General features: G+C 51.4%; 3 protein-coding genes across 9 annotated transcripts; 2 read left to right on the forward strand and 1 right to left on the reverse strand.

The window, feature by feature from the left end:
• The first annotated feature begins 233 nt into the window (after window positions 1-233).
• ccdc65 (coiled-coil domain containing 65) lies at window positions 234-5,046 on the forward strand. Of its 3 annotated transcripts, XM_061819302.1 has the most exons (10): window positions 234-955; window positions 1,061-1,172; window positions 1,499-1,623; window positions 1,703-2,077; window positions 2,169-2,338; window positions 2,539-2,677; window positions 2,755-2,916; window positions 2,992-3,210; window positions 3,279-3,389; window positions 4,498-5,046. In XM_061819302.1, exons 3-10 carry the CDS (start codon window positions 1,513-1,515, stop codon window positions 4,729-4,731), a joined length of 1,521 nt encoding a protein of 506 aa, XP_061675286.1. In that variant the 5' UTR covers window positions 234-955; window positions 1,061-1,172; window positions 1,499-1,512; the 3' UTR covers window positions 4,732-5,046. The 3 variants fall into 3 exon arrangements, with proteins under 3 accessions (XP_061675286.1, XP_061675289.1, XP_061675288.1); XM_061819305.1 differs by having other exon boundaries at window positions 238-955; window positions 1,061-1,623; window positions 1,703-1,870; XM_061819304.1 differs by lacking the exons at window positions 234-955; window positions 1,061-1,172 and having other exon boundaries at window positions 1,499-2,077.
• Window positions 4,691-16,105, reverse strand: strn3 (striatin, calmodulin binding protein 3). Of its 5 annotated transcripts, XR_009794930.1 has the most exons (17): window positions 15,654-16,105; window positions 11,846-11,949; window positions 10,412-10,485; window positions 10,156-10,234; window positions 9,934-10,089; window positions 9,724-9,859; window positions 9,374-9,512; window positions 9,161-9,303; window positions 8,671-8,855; window positions 8,493-8,543; window positions 8,295-8,416; window positions 7,858-8,025; window positions 7,647-7,787; window positions 6,736-6,843; window positions 6,001-6,087; window positions 5,581-5,927; window positions 4,691-4,721 (listed from the first exon to the last, which is right to left on the reverse strand). XR_009794930.1 is itself a non-coding variant. In XM_061819299.1 (16 exons), the coding sequence occupies exons 1-16, from the start codon at window positions 15,921-15,923 to the stop codon at window positions 5,758-5,760; spliced, it is 2,130 nt and encodes a 709-aa protein (XP_061675283.1). In that variant the 5' UTR covers window positions 15,924-16,105; the 3' UTR covers window positions 4,745-5,757. The 5 variants fall into 5 exon arrangements, 4 of the variants coding, with proteins under 4 accessions (XP_061675283.1, XP_061675282.1, XP_061675284.1 ...); XM_061819299.1 differs by lacking the exon at window positions 4,691-4,721 and having other exon boundaries at window positions 4,745-5,927; window positions 8,493-8,540; XM_061819298.1 differs by lacking the exon at window positions 4,691-4,721 and having other exon boundaries at window positions 4,745-5,927.
• Window positions 16,106-16,159: 54 nt separating this feature from the next.
• On the forward strand, window positions 16,160-18,224 carry ap4s1 (adaptor related protein complex 4 subunit sigma 1). The gene is made up of 7 exons (XM_061819306.1): window positions 16,160-16,297; window positions 16,733-16,816; window positions 17,095-17,265; window positions 17,330-17,416; window positions 17,726-17,794; window positions 17,875-17,886; window positions 17,970-18,224. The coding sequence occupies exons 1-7, from the start codon at window positions 16,172-16,174 to the stop codon at window positions 18,096-18,098; spliced, it is 678 nt and encodes a 225-aa protein (XP_061675290.1). The 5' UTR covers window positions 16,160-16,171; the 3' UTR covers window positions 18,099-18,224.
• The last annotated feature ends 78 nt before the right edge of the window (window positions 18,225-18,302 follow it).

Raw genomic sequence — 18,302 nt, forward strand, 5'->3', positions numbered from 1 at the left:
AAAACGGAAGTCGCCGTCCGCCTACTTGATCCTCCCAAAACAAGCGTGCCGAATCGCCAGTTTGCTGGCTGTGGGAAAACATTCCACAGGTAAATTGGAAAGATTTACTTTGACACTGTTAAAGTTTGTTTCTAAAAGGGTTCTTTATTTTCCGATGAGCTTAATTCACTTGAACAAAGTTTTGATTACGGTTGTTGTTGACTGTTCACTCTCCGCTTCACATTTATAGGACGACGTTTTGTTTTGTTTTGTTTTGGAGGAAAAGCGATGTCAATATTTTCCCAAACTTCATCAGTGGATAAGCAAGAAAAAACATTTTCGGTGAAATTTTTGATGAATTTCATAATACAGAACTCTGCAAATGGACTTATATTTTCATATGTGAGGAAACAAGTTTTAGTGTTCTGTCGCAGATTGACTTCAAATGTAATGTTTTGATGACAAAAAAAATGCTTAGTTCTTTGCTATGTTATGATGATAGTGCTTCAGAGGGAAACGTTAACGTGTCACGGAAATCGGGCCCGAGGTAATATGCGAGCTTTCTTGCTAGTCACGGTGTTCTATGTCTTTCCTTTGCACTTCGCCTTTTTTTTTTGGCTTAGCAAGTCCAATTAAAAATCATTCGTGTTACCAGAACCGAAAAAAAATGTCAAGCTCACACGACAAGTTTGAATTCTACGCGCCCGCGCCGAAATCCAAGCTGCAAACTATGTCCTCCCCACCAACGTGGCAGCCAACTGGCTTCAACCAATCGACGTACCGCTCGATCTGTATGCGCTAGTCAGTTTTTTTAGGTCATTGGGCGGAACCAATGCTGGACGCAGAGCGCCCAGTCCACTTTTTATTCTACGTCATTCGGTTGCTCGGTAACAGTCGCACCAAGATGGCGGATGTGCGTTCGTCGGTCACCATAGAAACGACACGCAAACAACGCAGGCCTGAGCGCGCGGACGAGGTAAGATGACGATCGCGCGCATTTCTTTTCCCACACAAATTGTCAAAAAAAAAAAAACGGCAACAGGTCAAACATTTGGTCATTATTTTTCATATTTGACTGCAGGTTGCAAATCTTTGATCACAGTGCGGCCACTTCATTAGGGACAAGGAAAATCTCTTGAATGACATCACAAGACTCAAAACCTCACGACAACTTCTCAACAACACGCGCAATTGTAAAGATGACACGAAAACATACTTTTGCTTGGTATATATATGATGCTGCATTCATGTACATACACCACAGCATCAAATATTTAATAATAGGGCGCATGTGCCATTAGTGCTTGTTTGCAAAGTCTGTATTTTCTTACTTTGTAATCATAATAATAAAAATATAATAAAGTTGAATCTTCTTTTAACTCGAAGTGAATGCATAAAATAACACAGCTTTAAAGTGAGATTTATTTTGTGATTGGATGTTATTAAATGGTGTACCTAATGAAATGAAAAAAATCTTTTCTATTTTATGAATTTGTTGGATACCGCTCGGCGTCCTGAGTGAGGAAGAGGAAGATGCCGAGGAAGGTGCAGAAAGGAGGCGGGGCGTCTGAGGAGGAAGGGGAGGAGCCTTTGCAGCCACGAGTCAACGGGAAGAGGGAGGAGCTTCTCACCCTCTTCCTGACAGTAGGCCCCGCCGCGATGACGTCATTTTCATGCCACGATTCTGATTAGGATTATGAAGCGGGCGTGTCTTTGTGTGCAGGTCAAAGTGCAGAAGGAGGAGCACAACTCCCGCCTCAATCAGGCCAAGATCAGCCAGGCCTGGCGCGTCGTCCTCCGCCAGGCGCGCTCGCAACGGCTGCGCGATGACATCATCATCTTGCGACAAACCTTCGAGCGGCAGCTGGAGGGCCTCAATGACGTCATCGAGGTGCTCGCAACTTCGCTCGGCCCGCGTGATTTCCGTGCTGCGACGACAGTTACGGCGTCTGCCTCACGGGGTTCGAATCCCGGCCCTGCTCCGTGCGTGCCTGCGTCGCTTTTCTCCGGCTTCCTCCCGCATGCCCAAAACACGCATCGATTGGCCAACGGTTGCTTTGTTTGTTTGCACGTGCCCCGCCGTTGGCTGGCGACACTTGTGAGGATCAACGGCTCAGGTCACGAGCGGCTCGGCTACACGCTTTTTTTTCCCGCTTCGATTCACGTGTCACTTCCTGTTTGCGTGACAGCGCTTGTCCGGCGACCTCGAGGAGGCGGAGCGTCAGTCTTGTCACGTGCGGCGTCTTCACCTTCATCACGTCGAGCGTTTGCGGACTTCGCTGGACGAGCACGTGGCGTCGATGCGGCGCCGCTGGGAGGGAAATCTGCGGGACGTCTGCCGAGGACTCGCCGAGGAGAGGTCGGTCGGTGGCGCCTGCGTCAGTCACACTTTTGTAGCGTGGGTTCGAGTCCCTCCTGCGGTAAAAGTTCTGATGTTGGCCGGCGACCAGTTAATTGCTCTTCTGTGTGTGACGAGCCGTTGACTGCCGGCCAGCCGGGAAAGGCTGTCGCTCATCTAGAAAGTGGCTAACCGGTGCCGCGCTTCCACGCCACCTTTAGCGACAAGATGGCGTCTCTGCACGGCGGTCCGGAGGACGCGACCTTCGCCGTGTCGCGGCGCCACCGCGACGTCGCGCGTGACGTCCACGCAGTCTACGGCGACATCATGGCGGCGCATCGCGTCGCTCAGCGCCAACGAGTATGTCACCGAACCCTCGCGCTTCCTCGTCGCCTTCTTGGCGGAAGGTCGCTCACGCCGCCGCGGCCTCCGGACAGGTGGCGGCCCTGCGCCGTTCGGACCGGGAGAAGCTGGAGGAGAAAAGGCGCCAGGAGCAGGAAGCGGAACGAGATTGCAGCCCCGCCCAACTTTTCATGTGCAGGAACCAAAGACTGCTCGACGACACCTGCGAGGACGCGGCGAGAGTGCGGAGGCTGCAGGTGGCGCGTCGGTGAACTTCGGCTCCTTGGAGATCATGTGACCCACCCTCGGCCGCCATCTCGTCTCTCCGCTAGGCCGCCGTCACGACGCTGCGCGCGAAACTGAGCGCGTTCCAGACGGAAGCCGCGTCCGAGGCGGACGCGCTGGCGGCGGCGAGCGCCGAGGTGGCCGCGAAGACTCAGAGTCTCCGCGACGACCTCAGAGAAGCGCGCCAGGCGTCCAGAAAGCGGATGTCCGTCCTGGCGCTCCGAACAGACGCCGCCGCGCGGAAACTGAAGGCGGTCGTGGCAAAGGTGGGCTGAACTCGGTCGCCGCGGTTACGGAGTGACGCCGGCGTCGCTGATGTACTTTTTGTCCGCAGGGCGAAAAAGTTCTGCAGGCTGCCGCCGTGTGCAGCAAGATGCAACAGGCGACGTCTTCATGGCCACACGGCGGCGACGGCGAGCGGCCGGGAGCGGCGCGACCGCCCAAGGTGGAAATTTAGCTCGCACGGAGGTGTCGTCGTGGCGACGCACACTGGCATGAAACGTTTGAGGCCGCGTTGCCAACTGGAAATTGCGACGACGCGGCGGGAAAATGATTTGGTTGACGGTCATGAATGCGACTCTGACGTCAACTGTGAAGTGCTTTTTGGCATCGTCTCGTCATTTGCGGTTTGACGCGACGATGCATCAAATCTGAAACTGAATAAACTCTGACCCAATTGGACAGAAGGTCCCGTTAGAGATGAAGGCTCTTATTTGTTTGGCGCAGTTTTTACGCCTCTTGGGAAGTTGAGATCCGAACTCACGACCGCTGCTTTACCGACCCAACGCTCGAACCGCTGAGCTACGGGGGCCTCGAAGTTGCTGCTGCTAAACTGCAACGTGATATCCAAAATCAGTTGTCAATGCCTTCAAACATCTGCTGGTGACACGACGTGTCGCCAAATATTAGTTGGTGAAAGATCGAAAAGCACGCACGACATCAAATTCAATTTGAGTTGGTACACGTTTGACGTGCCATGAAAAACCAGCTCGCAAGACGACGCGTCGGTTGGCGCTACGACGCCCAGGCAAAAGATGACCCGTCGCTGCGATAAACGGCCGTTTGCGTCGCATCGCGACGTCAGCTGATTTTGGCTTGAAGACGATGCGGTAAAATGGCCCCACTCGCTTATGAGATGATCTTTTCTTCTTCTTCTTCTTCAAAAAAAGAGCTTCAGTCTCAGAAGTGGCGTCGTAAAAATCTGAAAATCGCTCCCGTGTTTTCAATGCCAGGGCACCAGTGCGACGTCCGCAAATGACATCACAGGCAAATATGGCCGCCACTGGGATGCCGCTGTGGCGAGTTTACGCAATTTTCGCCCGCAGTTCACTTTTTCCCCACAGTTATTATCAAAGTGATTAGTATATTTGCGCCTATTTTCAAATGTGATTTTTGTGTCAGCAGCACTTTTAACGTGACAGTTTAACGACCTTAAAATTGATGCGAGGTGACGTTCAAACTTAACGTCATCGCGACACGACGCCTAAAATCCATTCACGGTTCGTAACGCCAAACGTTAAGTTCCGATTCTGGGCGCGTTTTTGTGTCTGCAGACATTTCCGGCAGTCCATCAGCTGACCCGCCGCCTCAACTTCTCGCTGCTGCAGCGAGACGCGCTCGGCGAACGCATCACGGAGCTGCGTCGAGACAACCGTCGGCTGAGGGATCTGCTCCGCCGCCGTCTGGACGCCGTGACGCTCGGAGGAGGCCCCGCCTTCCTCGCAGTCGACGTCGCTCATGTGACAAGCGACGAGGCGGGCTCGGGCGTTGCGACGTTCTGTCAATGAGATCAAATTCAAATTGGAAGACTAGAAAAAATACTTTAATTGTGGTAATCATGCAGGACACCAACAGGAAGTAACACGTCATGTGGTAAACGCCAGCCGCTCGCCACCCCGACAGCCAATTGGGAGGCGGCGTGGGCTCCAGGAGGCTTCTGATTGTTTTTTTTTTTTTTTTTTCCCCTCCCCACTCCCAATGGTGGCAGTGAAGGATGTGGCTCCGCCCCCCAGATCCAATGCTGTGCAGTCAACCAATCAGCAAGAGGGATGTGAGGCTTGTTGGGAAAACTCAATCAAATAAATAAAATGCGTTGGCAGTTATTTCCTGGATTTGGTCATCACAAAACCTCAGGAACAGGAAGTAGATGGCGAAACATTTGACAATTTTTTTTTTTTTAAATGTTAAAAAAAAAAAAAAAAATCTATCAACACTCATGATATCAACGACTGAGCAGAAACTTCCGATGAGCCACTGAAGTCCCACGGCCCAAACCAATCAGGACCGATCCTGACGTTTGCGTGACTCAGCAGAGACGTGTGATTGGTCGCTCGCCGCATGACGCAGGTTCTGAATCCCAGCCGGACCAATCAGAATCGGTAACTTCAGGAACAGTGAAAAGAATTCAAAGCAAACATCAAAACCGTCCGCACGCTCGTGACATTAGCGAGTGAACGGAGAACTGCGATTGGCCGGCTGCGGTCGCGGTCCTGAGTCCCGTCGCGGCCGATCGGATCAAACGTCGCAGTGATGTCATCGCGTGGACGTCAAAAAAAAAAAAAAACCCAAAACTTTCCGCTTGGACGAGTGCGGTCCTGAATTCTATCCCGACCGATTAGGATCGATCTGGTCCGTACGTTTTAATTCGCCGTCGTGATCCGGAAGCTTCAGCGGAGAAAGCCTGAGGAGCACCGAGCGACGGGACCGGACGCCGTTTGGACGATCGGCGGGACGGGCGGCGTAGGAGGAGGGGCTTTAGTGTCATCTGAACCGATCATTTCCTCGGTCAGCTGTCGTCCGGCGTTGGGGTCGGCCTACACGTAGACCCTGGCGAGGGCGTCGGCGCCGGCCGAGGCGATGTAGGCCTTGGAGGGGTGAAAGGTCACGTCGTAGATGGCCTCGTCGCTCTTCTTGCGGTGCGCTGTAATCTCTTGTACGCACGTCTTCGAGTCCAGATTCCACAAGCGCAGCGAGCAGTCGTGACCTGTAACCACGGCAACGACAGCCATCAATCCATCGATCGATTCCCCCGGCTTGTCAGGGGGGGCCCCACTTACTTCCAGACATCAAGTAGATCCCGTTCGGATCCACTGCCAGGCTGGTGACGGCGTCCAGGTGGGCAACCATGGCGTGGATCATCTTACCTGCGCGCACCCATTCAAACAAGAGATCGATCGATCGGCTTTTTTGGGACCGAAGGCCGATGACCCGTATTTGGGGCAGATATTAATACAGATAAAAATTGGCGTCTAAGACAAGCGCTCAACGGACCGTGCTTCATTGAGTCCAACATTTGAGTAGCCCAAAGTTGATCTCATGATTACGTTTCATATTTTAACTCGCAAGAGCAGGGAAGCAGTCATTTAAAATGACATTATGAAGGATTAAGATGACAAAAGCTGCACATGAATGCAATAAAAGTTCTGACCCAACACAAAAAGCCTTTTGGGCTTTGATGAGCTCTTACAGTACTTAAAATATTCCGCCATTTTATTTTTTGTTCATTTTTTGCCCCCACAAAAAGACAGGGGAAAAAAAAAAAAAAAAAAAAAAAATGGCACTGTTGAAATGTGTGCAGTTATTCAAAACAGAAAAACTGAACTATCCCACAGCAAGAAGTATTAAGAGATTTTTACATATTGTGCGATATTACTTTTCATAAAAAGCAAGAAAGGTTTTTTTTTTTCCCCATCTACATGGGGTGCTGATGAAGAAAAATGAATACGTTGTTTTTGCAAATGGCCGCAACTCGCCGTACTCACCGCACGACGACCCCCCCGCAAAGCAGTTACCTGACTTGTTGTCGAAAAACTTGATGTTTCTGTCCTCGTGCGCCGTGATGGTGACGGGCAGCGTGGGATGGCTCGCCACCTTGTAGATGTGATGGCAGCCCGGTCGGCCTGCGCGCGGCGTCGGGAGACAAACACGGACGTCAACCGAGGGCGCCGTGACGGAACCGCGCGCGTTTGGGTCGACGTGCCACGAGTGCTGCGGCGTTAACGCCGACCAGACCGTGCGAGCGCGTATCGAGAAACAAAAGTGGATCCTAATCCGTGGACTAACAAAACAAAAACAAAAAAAAAAAAAACAGGAAAGCTTCGCTTGATGTTGGGGGGGGGGGGGTCATGCAGTGGATATCGCGAGGTTACAAAATCACTTGTGAGGATTGACACTTTTCATCTCGGAAAAGAAGCCAGACAAGACACCTCCTTTAACTTCATTTCTCTGACGTGCCACCATTTTAACGGTACTTAAGTTACTTTTGTGGTCGCAGCGATCCCACGCAAACGCAAATATGTCACGTGCGTCATCTCGACCGGAAACCGGCAACAGAAAATGCGGCAAAAGTGATTCTCGTGCGCCAAACTGTCGTCATTTTAGAACGCGAGCTTCGAGATGACTGCCTACGTGTGAACTCGCGCAACAAATTGAATCATAAGGTTCCCATCCTGTAGCGCATCTTATTGTTCCGCCCATATTTACATAATTTGGAAACCGACATAAAAATGCATCACATCAGATTTTTGCCACCTTTCGAATTAGTTTGCCGTCACCCATCGTGAGGTCTCGTTTGACGTGACCTATCCTGACCCGTATTTGTCGTCGTGACATCGCGACAAACCTGCGCGTTGTTTCACGTAACGTCGCATCCTGACGAATCTCTCGACGTCCGATTTGAGGCTCGGGTCGCGCGTGCACTTACTTCCTTCGCCCTGGCCCTTGAGCACCAGCACGCTCTGGGACGTCTCCAGGTCGTAGACCGCCACGTCCCCGCCGTCGAACGACGCCGTCACGCGGGCGGGGTCGCAGCCGTTGAAGTCCACCGACGTCGGGACGCCGTGCTCTACGCGCACGCATGCGTACAGCTTGAGCACGCGGCACTCGCGGCAGGCGGCGAGCGCGCCGTTGCTGACCTACGGCGGTGTTGAAAGTGCTGATGCAGGGGTTCCCCTCGCAGGGGTTCCACAGTTTGATCGTCCCGTCGGCCGAGCAGGAGAGGAGGCGGTTCTTGACGCCGCTGTACGCCAAACCCCACACGGCGTCCGTGTGGCCCGTCCACGTGCCGGCGAGCGTGCTGGCGTCTACGAGCGGGAAAACATTGAATCCGCCGATAGTTGAACTTGAAAGGTGCAAATCGCAGTTAAACACAAAGCCACTCAAGTGGACTGTAACATATTGAAGCAAACTTATTTTTGAGGTTCCCTAAAATTCCCAACTGTCCGTTTTTTGTCGTCTACCTGCTCCGTTCTGATGCTAATTACCCGCAATTCAAATACGCAGCTCATGCAAACGAGACGGCGGTGAAAAAAATCAAAAGCGATAGCAGCAGACGAGCCGGCTTTGCGCGTACCGTACGTGTCGTAGGGGTCCACGTTGGAGCTGGGAACGTTCCACCACTGGATGGTGGCATCCACGCCGCCGCTGAAGCACTGCTCGCCGCTCGACGTCACGGCCAGCGACAGCACGGGGCCGCTAGGGCGAGACGCACTAAGTTGAAGGCGCAAAGGGGCGACACCCGAGCGTCGTCGCCATCCGTTACCAAACGTACACGTGAGCTCTGAAGGTGTAGACCGGCTCCACGTCCAACGAGGCACTTCTACTTCAAGACAAAAAAAAAAAAAAAAAAAAACAGCACATCCCGCAACAAATCACGTTTCCACGACGCACCCTGGACTCGCGATGAATTCATGAGACGACGCGTCGGATTGTGAGGAACACGACTGTACTTTTTGGCTGCGACGGTCTTGGTGAGGTTCCACAGCTTGAGCGTGTGGTCCTCGGACACGGTGAGCAGGCACGGCTCCGCCGGGTGGAAGGCCAGGGCCCGCACGCCGTCAAAGTGGCTCCGCAGCGTGTACTTGGGGTTCCACGTCTTCCGGAACGACGACGACGACTCCTGGTTGGACAACAGCTGCGTGCGTGCGTGCGTGCGTGCGGAAAGAGACCGTCGGCGGCCGTGTTAAGGCAACACGCGCTGCGCTTAAAAGCAGACGTTCAGCGACTTGCGTTGAGAAAAATCACTTTTTCATGGAAGGTTCAACAAACGACAACATCTGGTCCAGAGGTTTTCCGTTAGGCTAGTTTGGTGCCCCGCGTGACGCTCAACAATTTGACCTTAAAGGGGCCCATTTCTTTCCATCCCAACTTGTTTCCTGGTCATTGGGATTTCAAATCTACTTATAAAAATATTTGCACTTTTGTTTCCTTCCCACTCACGTCATAGTTGAAGTCGACGTCATCGTTGGTGACGGTGAGGTCGGCCAAATCGCCCAATCCCAGCACGCTCTCCAGCACGTGGTCAGCACCGCCCATCAGGAAGTTCTTCCCCCCGCCGGGCGCAAACGGCAGCGGCTCGGCTACTTGCGGCAAAATAGCGTAGCGTTAGCGCCAACGTCCGACCGGGCCGGAGGGAACGCGCCGGGACCTCACCCCACTCTGTCCCGTCTCCGGAGCTCCGGGCCTCGCCGGCGCCTTCGCCGTCCTCCGCTGTCACCAAAAAGTCAAATTCCTTCAACGCCTCCTCCGTGTCCGCGTCGTCGTCCTCCGATGCCAGGCCCTCGTTGCCCACCTGCACGAGAAGAACAACACCAAGGTGATAATGATGAAGGGGAAGAGGAAGAGGAGTACGAGGAAGATGAAAATTACAAGGCGCAAAATGAAAAGGACAAGGAGAGGAAGAACATAAAAGCAAAAAAAAAAAAAAAAAAAAAAAAAAAAAAGACGACGACGAGGACAACAATCGGGCAGACGACAGAAACGAGGCGCTGTCGTGGGTGGACCTTGTTCTTGTGTTTTCGCAGATGTCTGACGTCGTCGCCGATGTCATCCATCAGCTCTCCGTCCTCATCCTCGTCCTCGTCGCTGTCCTCGGCGTTCTCCAGGAAGTTGAACGTCTCCAGAACGTCACCCGGAGTGCTACACGCACGCACGCACGCGTAACTGTCCGTTAGCGTTCCTGCCGTGGCGTTCCCGTTCCCGCGTCGGCTTACCGTTTGGCGTCGTTGCCGTTGATGAGCTGCTGGAGGTTCTTCTTCTTCTTGTCCAGTGAGCCGTTCTGCTCGGACGCGTTCAAGCCCAGCAGCGAGCGCACCCGCTGCGTGCGCACGTCCAAGATGGTGTCCGTGTAGCCCACTTCCTGGAGGTACCTGTGCAAAAACAGGGGTGAGCACTTCCTGTTTCTGCGTGATGATGTCGCCGTCACGTCATCTTACTGTCTCAGGAGCTGTCGTCCTTGTTTCCACGTCAACTGACTGTTGGGGGGAAGCGCGGACACGTCCGAGTCTTTGGCGTCTAGAACGCAACACAACACACACGTGTAACAGAAACGCACATTTACAGACAGACGCAGATGTAACAAACGCGTAGAAAGATTCAAACAAGCACACACAACGCACAACATTTGAATGAAAGGAAAGATTAGCCCGCCATCCAGAAAGTGGGGGCGGGGGGGACGACGACGGATGTCACCTGGCTCAAAGCTGGGCAGCTTCAAGTCACCTTGGTTCAACTCCGTTCCATATTTCAACTTGTGATACTTGGCTCTGAGGAAACACACACAGCTTTACCCACAATGCAACGCCACAGCTACGCTACCAGCACAGAATGCTAATCTGGCTAAATAACCACACACACAAACAAACAAACAAACACGCTTGTCCATCATGATAAATGATGTTGCTTTTTAACTTCATGCCTCTCAAATCATGAAAAAGGCCGCATTGTTGTTATTCCAATTGCATGTTTTGTGTCTCTATTAAACCGTCATTATTGACTCGTAACGCTAAATCCTCCTGGGCCTGCAATAAAGAATGAAGAGCGAAAACCGCTAGCCCGGTTTACGTGGCGTCTTCTATTCTGATTGGAATTGCTTCACAAGCGCGAGCCGGACGAAAAATGCGCCGTATAAACGAGCTGAATCCGACCAGAATTTCATTTGGACTCAAAGGGGAGCCCCGTCTCGACGCGAATGCGTGCTCAGGTCAATGATTTACGCACTCCGTGGATATGGAGATCTCGTTTTTAACTCTATAGAAGTTGGTTTTCTTTTTTTTTTTTTTTTTAATGGAAGAAAAAAAATAAAGACTCGTGCTCCGTCCGTCGTCGAGACGCACGGCCATCTTGCTCAATCCTTCAAGGCGACGTGCGAACGTCACAGCTGCTCCGTCGCGCACGCACGATCAGAAGAGATATCTATCCGGGCATTTTCTGAGCCGCTTATCCTCACGAGGGTCGCTGGAGTGCCGGCGCCAACCCTGAACTGGTCGCCGGCCAGTCGCAGGGCACACAGAGACAAACAGTCGCACTCACAATCCAGAGTCCCCAATGAATCCACATTTCGGGAATGTGGGAGGAAAGCGGACGGCCCACCCGGGCACGGGGATAACATGCACACTCCACACGGGGGGAGGCTGGGATTTGAACCCCCGGTCCTCAGAACTGTGAAGCCAACGCTCTACAGCTGCCGCCTCAGAATCGATGACGGGGGCTCTTCAATGGCCTCGACGGAAAGCCGGCGAATGTGCGGTTGGTCGGCTTCAGCTGTCAATCAAATGAACGTTGACGTTGGCTGAATTTGGTTTGCAACTCGGGTTTTGCTTGATGACGCACGCGGTAAAGTTTGCATCGCGTCCTTGATTGGAGACTAACACGCAACAACAACTTCCGGGGGAGCCCGCAAAATGAACAGTTCTAAACTGGAGCTGATCGCCGATGTTTTTGGCAACATCGCCACGTTGGAGTGAGCGGCTGAACTCCTGAGCTCGTCGGCTCGCCACAACAATGACAACGTAGCGAGTCTAAAAAAAACTGTGGTCCATTTCATATTTCAAACGTTAAGTCGATATAGTACTTATTGTGACAAGGCCCGGCCCCCCACCCCCTAACACACGCGCACACACACACCTCTCTTGCTTGAGAGCAAACTCCAACATCTTGATTCTTCTGACCAGGTCATTCTTCAAGTTCTCTTGACCTTTCCTCTCACCCTGGAGGAAGGCTATCCTCGCCTGAAAAAAAAAAAAAAGAAAAGAAAAAAAAGACAGCGCTGATGATCATCACACACACGTCAGGCCGACAGCAGCTGCCCCTGAAAGACGACACTAACGCTTGATATTTATAAACGCACTATTTTATCACCTCACACACACAGAGGGGGTGGCCATAGCAACAGGTGGAAAGAGGCAAAGCGGATGTGCAGCGGTCGCCGTGGCGACGGGGGAAACAGGGCAAGCGGGCCCCGGCCGCCCGCGTCGCCACGATCCGATTCTCCAGACAACGTGCAGGCGGAGTTTACGCGTTAGCCGTTACTCGATTAGCACTCCGCCACTTGTTTCTTTGGGCTTGTCCCGTCGGGGGCCGCCCCAGCGCGACATCTCAGATGAACGCTCATATTTGTTTGGCACAGTTTTCACAGCGGATGCCCTTCCTGACGCAACCCTTCTCACGGAGTAGCGCTCCAATGCTTGTAAACAATATTTGGAACTTGAATGACGTTTTCCTGGCTGAAAAATGAGGGAGTAGAGAAGGAGTGAAGGCTCCTCAATCGCTCGTTCATCACTTATCGCTCATTAGATTGAAGATTTTTTTTCCCCACCCACGTGCACACATATTACATTTTTTTTTTTAATACATTTTTCATGGACTAAAACACCCAGAAGAGTACAAAGAGATGAGAAAAAAAAAAAAAAAAAAAAAAGCTTCAAAAATCAATTTGCTCCAAACGTACCACGCCGGCATGCTCGTTTGTTGCCCTGGTGACGGGAGGCGACTTGAGGCGGGTCGCTTTTATGAGCCCTGAAGAATTTTCCGTTATGTTGCCGCAGACTAACGGCTTGAGATCAAACTAAACGTTCACCGACCGTTCCGGACTCCAAGGCCTCACGTGCCCCTCTGTTTGGGGAACCCCCGATATAACGGTCGAAAGCCAACGCAAAGGCCGGACATTCAAGATGGCCGCCGTGCGTCAACGCAGCGCCTTTGATGGAATGTCACCGCGTCTGTTGATTGGATCTAGTAGCAATCCGTGTCCCTTTCTTTGCAATATATTGCATGACAGCACCAGGACACAACAGTGGCCAATTCTGGAACAAGCCCACTTTGTCAACGCCGGTTTCAGTGACAACTGGAAACTATTTTTGGACATGTAACGTCCAGAGCGGGGTCCGAAACGAACACTCGCCAGGCACCAAATGCGACTTAATCATCCGTTCGCCGAGTGAATCCCGAAGCACGAAGTCGCCACGTGGCGAGTGAATCTTTGCGGCCGCATTCACAAACGGAAAGGGGCCAACCGGAGTGCAGCGTGTCCCGCGAGGAAGGCGCTCGGGATTCCGGATCACGTCGATCTCAAAACGGGGCTTCAGTCAGTACGGCCCGTCAAGTAGCAGTAGCGGTAGCGGCTCGTCACCGCTGCTCGTGATGTCACCGGCAACAACAACCAATCATGTCGTCGTGCGGTTTGCAAGATGGCAGACCTACTTATTCTGGATTGTTCCAAAAAAAATGATGCCCATTTGAAAGTAGCGATAATGTTTGGGTATTTTGCGTCATCATTTTCCCCTCAATCGACTAACGGGTAGGAGGCAGGGTACACCCTGAACTGGTCGCTAGCCAATCACAGGAAACAAACAAACAAGAATTCACACATCTGCCTGACAATTCTGAGGTGGCAGCTTCAAAGCTTGCCTCGCCTGTGCTGAATTTGCGTGTTCTCGTCTTGGCGGCATGTCCCCCCCTCCCCCCCAGTACTCCAATTGCCTTCCACATCATAACATCATGCACGCTGCGCTCACAAATAAAGTGATTCACAGAAAGCGAAACTTTACCGCATGATTTGACAGAACGCTGGCATGTTTATGTACAAACATTAGTGCTAACGTACAAACCATTCATGCTTGCTAGGCTACATAACATTTTGTTGCGTGCCTGTCAACGGGATCATATTGAAAGTATGCGAAAATAGCTCAAGCGACCCTTGAACAAACATCCTCCCGTTTTGCCCCTTTTGTTACGACAATACTATCGTCGTCGTCGTCTCCAAGGTAACGAGTGTATCCGGTCACGTTTAAGTCGGCAAGATAAAGCCCAGCGATCGTAAAAGACGGCGCGCGGTGGTATCGGAATACGAGATTTTATTGCCGTAGTCTGACAGACCAAAATTTGGCTTGTAATTTGATCCACGCATTACTTGTTTTTCTGGACATTTTGTTTAAAAACTGTTTTGGCTGTCAGATATTTGCAGTACAATGTGAAAAGACACGAGAAGGGCCGAAAAGTAAACTAGCTTTTGGATTCAAATATATTGAAGATGACGGCTGTTTCTTTTCTCTGCGGCCCGTGATCGGCTGGCAACCAGTTGAGGGCGGACCCCGCCTCTCGCCCGAAGAAAGCCGGGACCCTCGTGAGGATAGGCGAATCAGAAAATGGATGTATGGATAGATGATGGCAATTCGGAGTCAATGTTTTTTTGGTGGAGGCAATCAATGATTTCACTGATCGGATCAACGCATGATGACATTAAAGCACATCATCCGAAAATTGATATTTAAATTATTGGGCCAACTGGGTTAGTTCCACACACACACACACACACCACACACACACACACACACACACACACACACACGTCGCCTTTTAGTTCACAGGTTTGACATCGATACTGATGACAAAGAACCCCCAGCCAAATGTTCATTTTTGTTTCTCTTGTGGACCGCTAAGAAAATGCATGTACATCATTTGAACATCCTTAATTTAAACCACGCCAAAGCTTCCTGACCCTGCCCCCCCCGTCCCCTAAACGAACAGGAATCACAAATCGGTTGGAAACAGAATAAAAATGAGGAACAACAATTGCTCAAATTCATAAAGATGCCCAACATGAATTTTTGGTTACCACCATGTCAAAATTTCGACATGGTGAAACAAGAGGTCTTTTATTAATGCATGTGCGTAAAAATAGTAAATGCGTCACTCAGTCAAAAAGGTCAAAGGTCGTCTAATAGTAGACAAATAGGCGGCTTTTTTCAATGACAAATCACTAATAGCGTCCATAAGCGCCAAGTGATGTTTCCGCATGTCACACAGGCCCGGCTGTCGACCGGCTAGGCTAAGCTCGGCTACCCACAAGCTAGCGTGACCAACTAAAATGGTTTCGCGGGTGCAAATTCGCCGACATGGCACCGCAATTTTTACGTCTCTCGGTTAAACCTGACCGACCCTCCACCCGCAGTGACGACGTCCAAAAGTCACAAGCCGAAATATTTGACTAGGCCATTGTGCTGTAGCAAGCTAACGGCTACCGCGGCTAACGGTGACCCGGAGGGTATCAAGTTAGCCGAAATGTAGCTAACCCTAATACAAATGGAGCGTAAATAACAACAACAACAACAAAGTTTGCTTTCAAATTCTAGCCACCGCCGCGCGGTGTAAAAAAAATGGAATATACTATATTTTAGACGTGGGGGCGTGCAAGCGGAAACTTATTTATTCTTAGTCTGAGCGTCGCCCGTGAGTCACCCCTTCGTATATTCAATAAATAGCACAAATACGATGTATACTTTCATGCTATTTGTATTTGTCCAAAGGCGAAAAATGCACGTTGACCTACTTTGCGAGTCTTGTCTCGTTAGTCACGTCTATTATTATGATTATGATTATAATGAATGGATGATGTTGACATGATCTCTCTCCCTCGTCCACCTCCGAGGCTCACCTGCAGCTCGGCCCGCTCCACCTCCCAGTGGGCCCGCTCCATCTCGAAGCGGGCCCACTCGTGCTGGATGTAGTGCAGGACGCCCGGGATAGTGTACTGCTGCTGGGGCCGCGGCAGGTCGTCGCTCTGCTGCGGCCCCAGCAGCGTCCCCGGTCCGCCGCCGACGGCCGGGTGAGCTCCTCCGGCTCCCCCGAGCGGGAGCTGCTGCTGCTGCTGCTGCTGGGGCAGCGGCGGAGGTCCGGCGGCTCCTCCGCCGGGGTGCTCCTCCATGTAGGGTTCGTCGGAAAGCGTCCGCCGAAGAGAAGAAAAGCCGTGACCGCTGCGTGTCTGGCCAGATCCCGCGGGTCCGGTCCAGCCCGGCCCGGCTCGGCTCGCTGGCCCCCGGGGGACTGCGCTGAGGTGAGTGGAGCCGACGACGGAGCAGCTGAGTGCGCCAAACTAACCCGCCGCCATTACTGCAACAGCACGAGCGAGAGCGTCTTCGCGCTGTACTTATAGGCGCCTGCCTGCCGCGGTGCATGCCGGGAAGCGACCCCGCGGCCGTCCAGCCGCGTTCAGGACTCGAGGGGAAAAAAACGGATATTCCACGATCCCAACACACGGGGATCGATGTCTGCCTGGCCAAGCGGAATTCATTGATGAATGTAAGGCGGAACAAGAAAAATACCACAAAATAATGACCTTTTTGCCGTTCTTTGAAACCCGAGAAAGAGCTCCAATTTTACGGGTGCTAAGATTCAAATGAGGGGTTCTCGGTCACCCCTGAAAACGCTCCTAAAGTTACAAGATCACGGCAAACTCCTTTAAAATCGGCAGTGAAGCTCGATTCTATTTGCCATTTGCTTCCCGGTAGAACGACGCCCCAAAAAACTTGACGCTGTCGTGAACGCCTCGCGAACGCGATGCAAATGAGTTCGCAGATTTCCGACTATTTGTTCTCCGTGAATGCACCGCAGCGACCACGCTTTGCTCGGCTTTGGCGAGAAAAACAGAAAGAAAAAAAAAAACAAAAAATTCTGCGTTTGGACCCAAAAGCAGGCCCGATACTTAGTACACATTCTGCAATGTCTTTATTTTAGGGCACGCTAAAAGATCGATTGTGCCCCTCCTTCCCGACGTCGTCTGACGAAGCTAATGTAGCCGCAGTAAGCTACCAACTGACCGTAAGTTGACACCATTTGTCAGATCACGTTACAACAACAAAAAAGAAAAAGGCTCATTGCACCAAAGATGTTTTGCACATGGACATCAACATTGCGCAAATGCTTTATTGTTTGAACGTGACATCCCGAAACTGGTCCAAAAATGACAGCGGTAGAACTCGCGACAAATTTGACTCAAAAGCGTGTATAAAGTAGCAAGGGAAACTGAAAAAAACCTCAAGAGAAAAATATTGCTTATTATTATTTTTTTGAAAGGCACTTTCGATTTGTGGTTGCAGGTGACGTCACAGTCAAGGTCTGAAAAGTTTAGCATGATCACCTTCGTCCTGATGGTCAACCGCCAGGGTCAGACCCGACTCAGCAGGTACTACCGACCGGTCGACGTGAGCCGAAGGACGGCGCTGGAGGGCGACGTGGTCCGGGTGTGCCTGAGCCGCAACAGGGACCAGGTGAGTCCCGCGCCGGTCGAGATGCGACGACCGAACGCTCCCGTTTGCCTCTCTGTTTTGTTAGTGTTCCTTCCTGGAGTACAAAGACTGGAAAGTGGTTTTCCGCCAGTACGCCGCACTCTACGTCGCCATCGGGGTCACCCACGACGAGGTGGGTCGGTTCGCCCAGGAAAGGTTGCAGTCGCCGCCGTCCAGTCATTGCATTGTTTACCATACTCACAATTCAGGAGGATCATCTTGTACGTAAACAGAAATGTCAAACAAAACAAACAACAACTCCTTCATAGTGTGTGACCCAATTATGTATGTGTATTTTCAGTTTCATCAGATAAATACGTGCACCCGTTCATTTTATGTACACCTTATCCTCACTAGTTTGATAAATGCGAATACATTTTTTGAGGGGGGGACACAATGAACGCAGGAGATCATTGCAGACCTCGTCGATTGCGTCCCACAGAACGAGTTGTCCATCTACGAGCTGGTGCAGAACTTTGTGGAGGTCCTGGACAAATACTTTAGCCGCGTGGTGAGTTGATAAAATCACATGATACATATTTGAAGGGGGTGGGGTGCGCTTGTTTACCACTTCCTGTTTTGTCTTGACAGAGCGAACTGGATGTATCCTTCCTGGTCACGTGACCTCAAACAGCAGCCTCACCCCCACGTCCCAAAAAAAAGGTTTTCCTCAACTCAGCCGGCAGATCATGTTCAACCTGGACCGGGTTCACGTCATCCTGGACGAGATGATCCAGAACGGCAACATCGTAGAGACCAACAAGACCAACGTCCTCGCGCCGCTCAACGCCCTGGACAAGATGGCTGACGGATGATGACAACATATTTTTTTGTAGTGGATGCCCTGAGCCTCCCCATTTTTTAAAAAAAAAATAATAATAATTCATCCTTAAATTATTCATTTACTCCAATAAATCTATTTGTATGTATGCTAGTGATGACATGCAGAACAATGATTCATTGCACTTAGAAGAGGGCGCGATGTGGCATAAATGAACCCGATAGGGCGAAGATTTCCC

The sequence above is a fragment of the Syngnathoides biaculeatus genome, chromosome 5 (genome assembly GCF_019802595.1).
Source record: "Syngnathoides biaculeatus isolate LvHL_M chromosome 5, ASM1980259v1, whole genome shotgun sequence".
NCBI classification, from domain to species: Eukaryota; Metazoa; Chordata; class Actinopteri; order Syngnathiformes; family Syngnathidae; genus Syngnathoides; species Syngnathoides biaculeatus.

Bases quoted from the DNA above. Each gene is read 5' to 3' on its own strand.
- ccdc65 (XM_061819302.1), top strand. From the start codon at position 1,513: ATGCCGAGGAAGGTGCAGAAAGGAGGCGGGGCGTCTGAGGAGGAAGGG. The intron at 2,339-2,538 runs GTCGGTCGGTGG...CGCCACCTTTAG, and splicing joins CGAGGACTCGCCGAGGAGAG to CGACAAGATGGCGTCTCTGC. The intron at 3,211-3,278 runs GTGGGCTGAACT...TTTTGTCCGCAG, and splicing joins TGAAGGCGGTCGTGGCAAAG to GGCGAAAAAGTTCTGCAGGC.
- strn3 (XM_061819298.1), bottom strand. From the start codon at position 15,923: ATGGAGGAGCACCCCGGCGGAGGAGCCGCCGGACCTCCGCCGCTGCCC. The intron at 8,856-9,160 runs GTGAGTGGGAAG...GCACGCACGCAG, and splicing joins ACGTCGACTTCAACTATGAC to CTGTTGTCCAACCAGGAGTC. The intron at 8,417-8,492 runs GTACGTTTGGTA...GTCTCGCCCTAG, and splicing joins TACACCTTCAGAGCTCACGT to CGGCCCCGTGCTGTCGCTGG.
- ap4s1 (XM_061819306.1), top strand. From the start codon at position 16,172: ATGCCGGGAAGCGACCCCGCGGCCGTCCAGCCGCGTTCAGGACTCGAG. The intron at 16,817-17,094 runs GTAAGTTGACAC...TTGTGGTTGCAG, and splicing joins CAGTAAGCTACCAACTGACC to GTGACGTCACAGTCAAGGTC. The intron at 17,417-17,725 runs GTGGGTCGGTTC...TGCGTCCCACAG, and splicing joins TCGGGGTCACCCACGACGAG to AACGAGTTGTCCATCTACGA.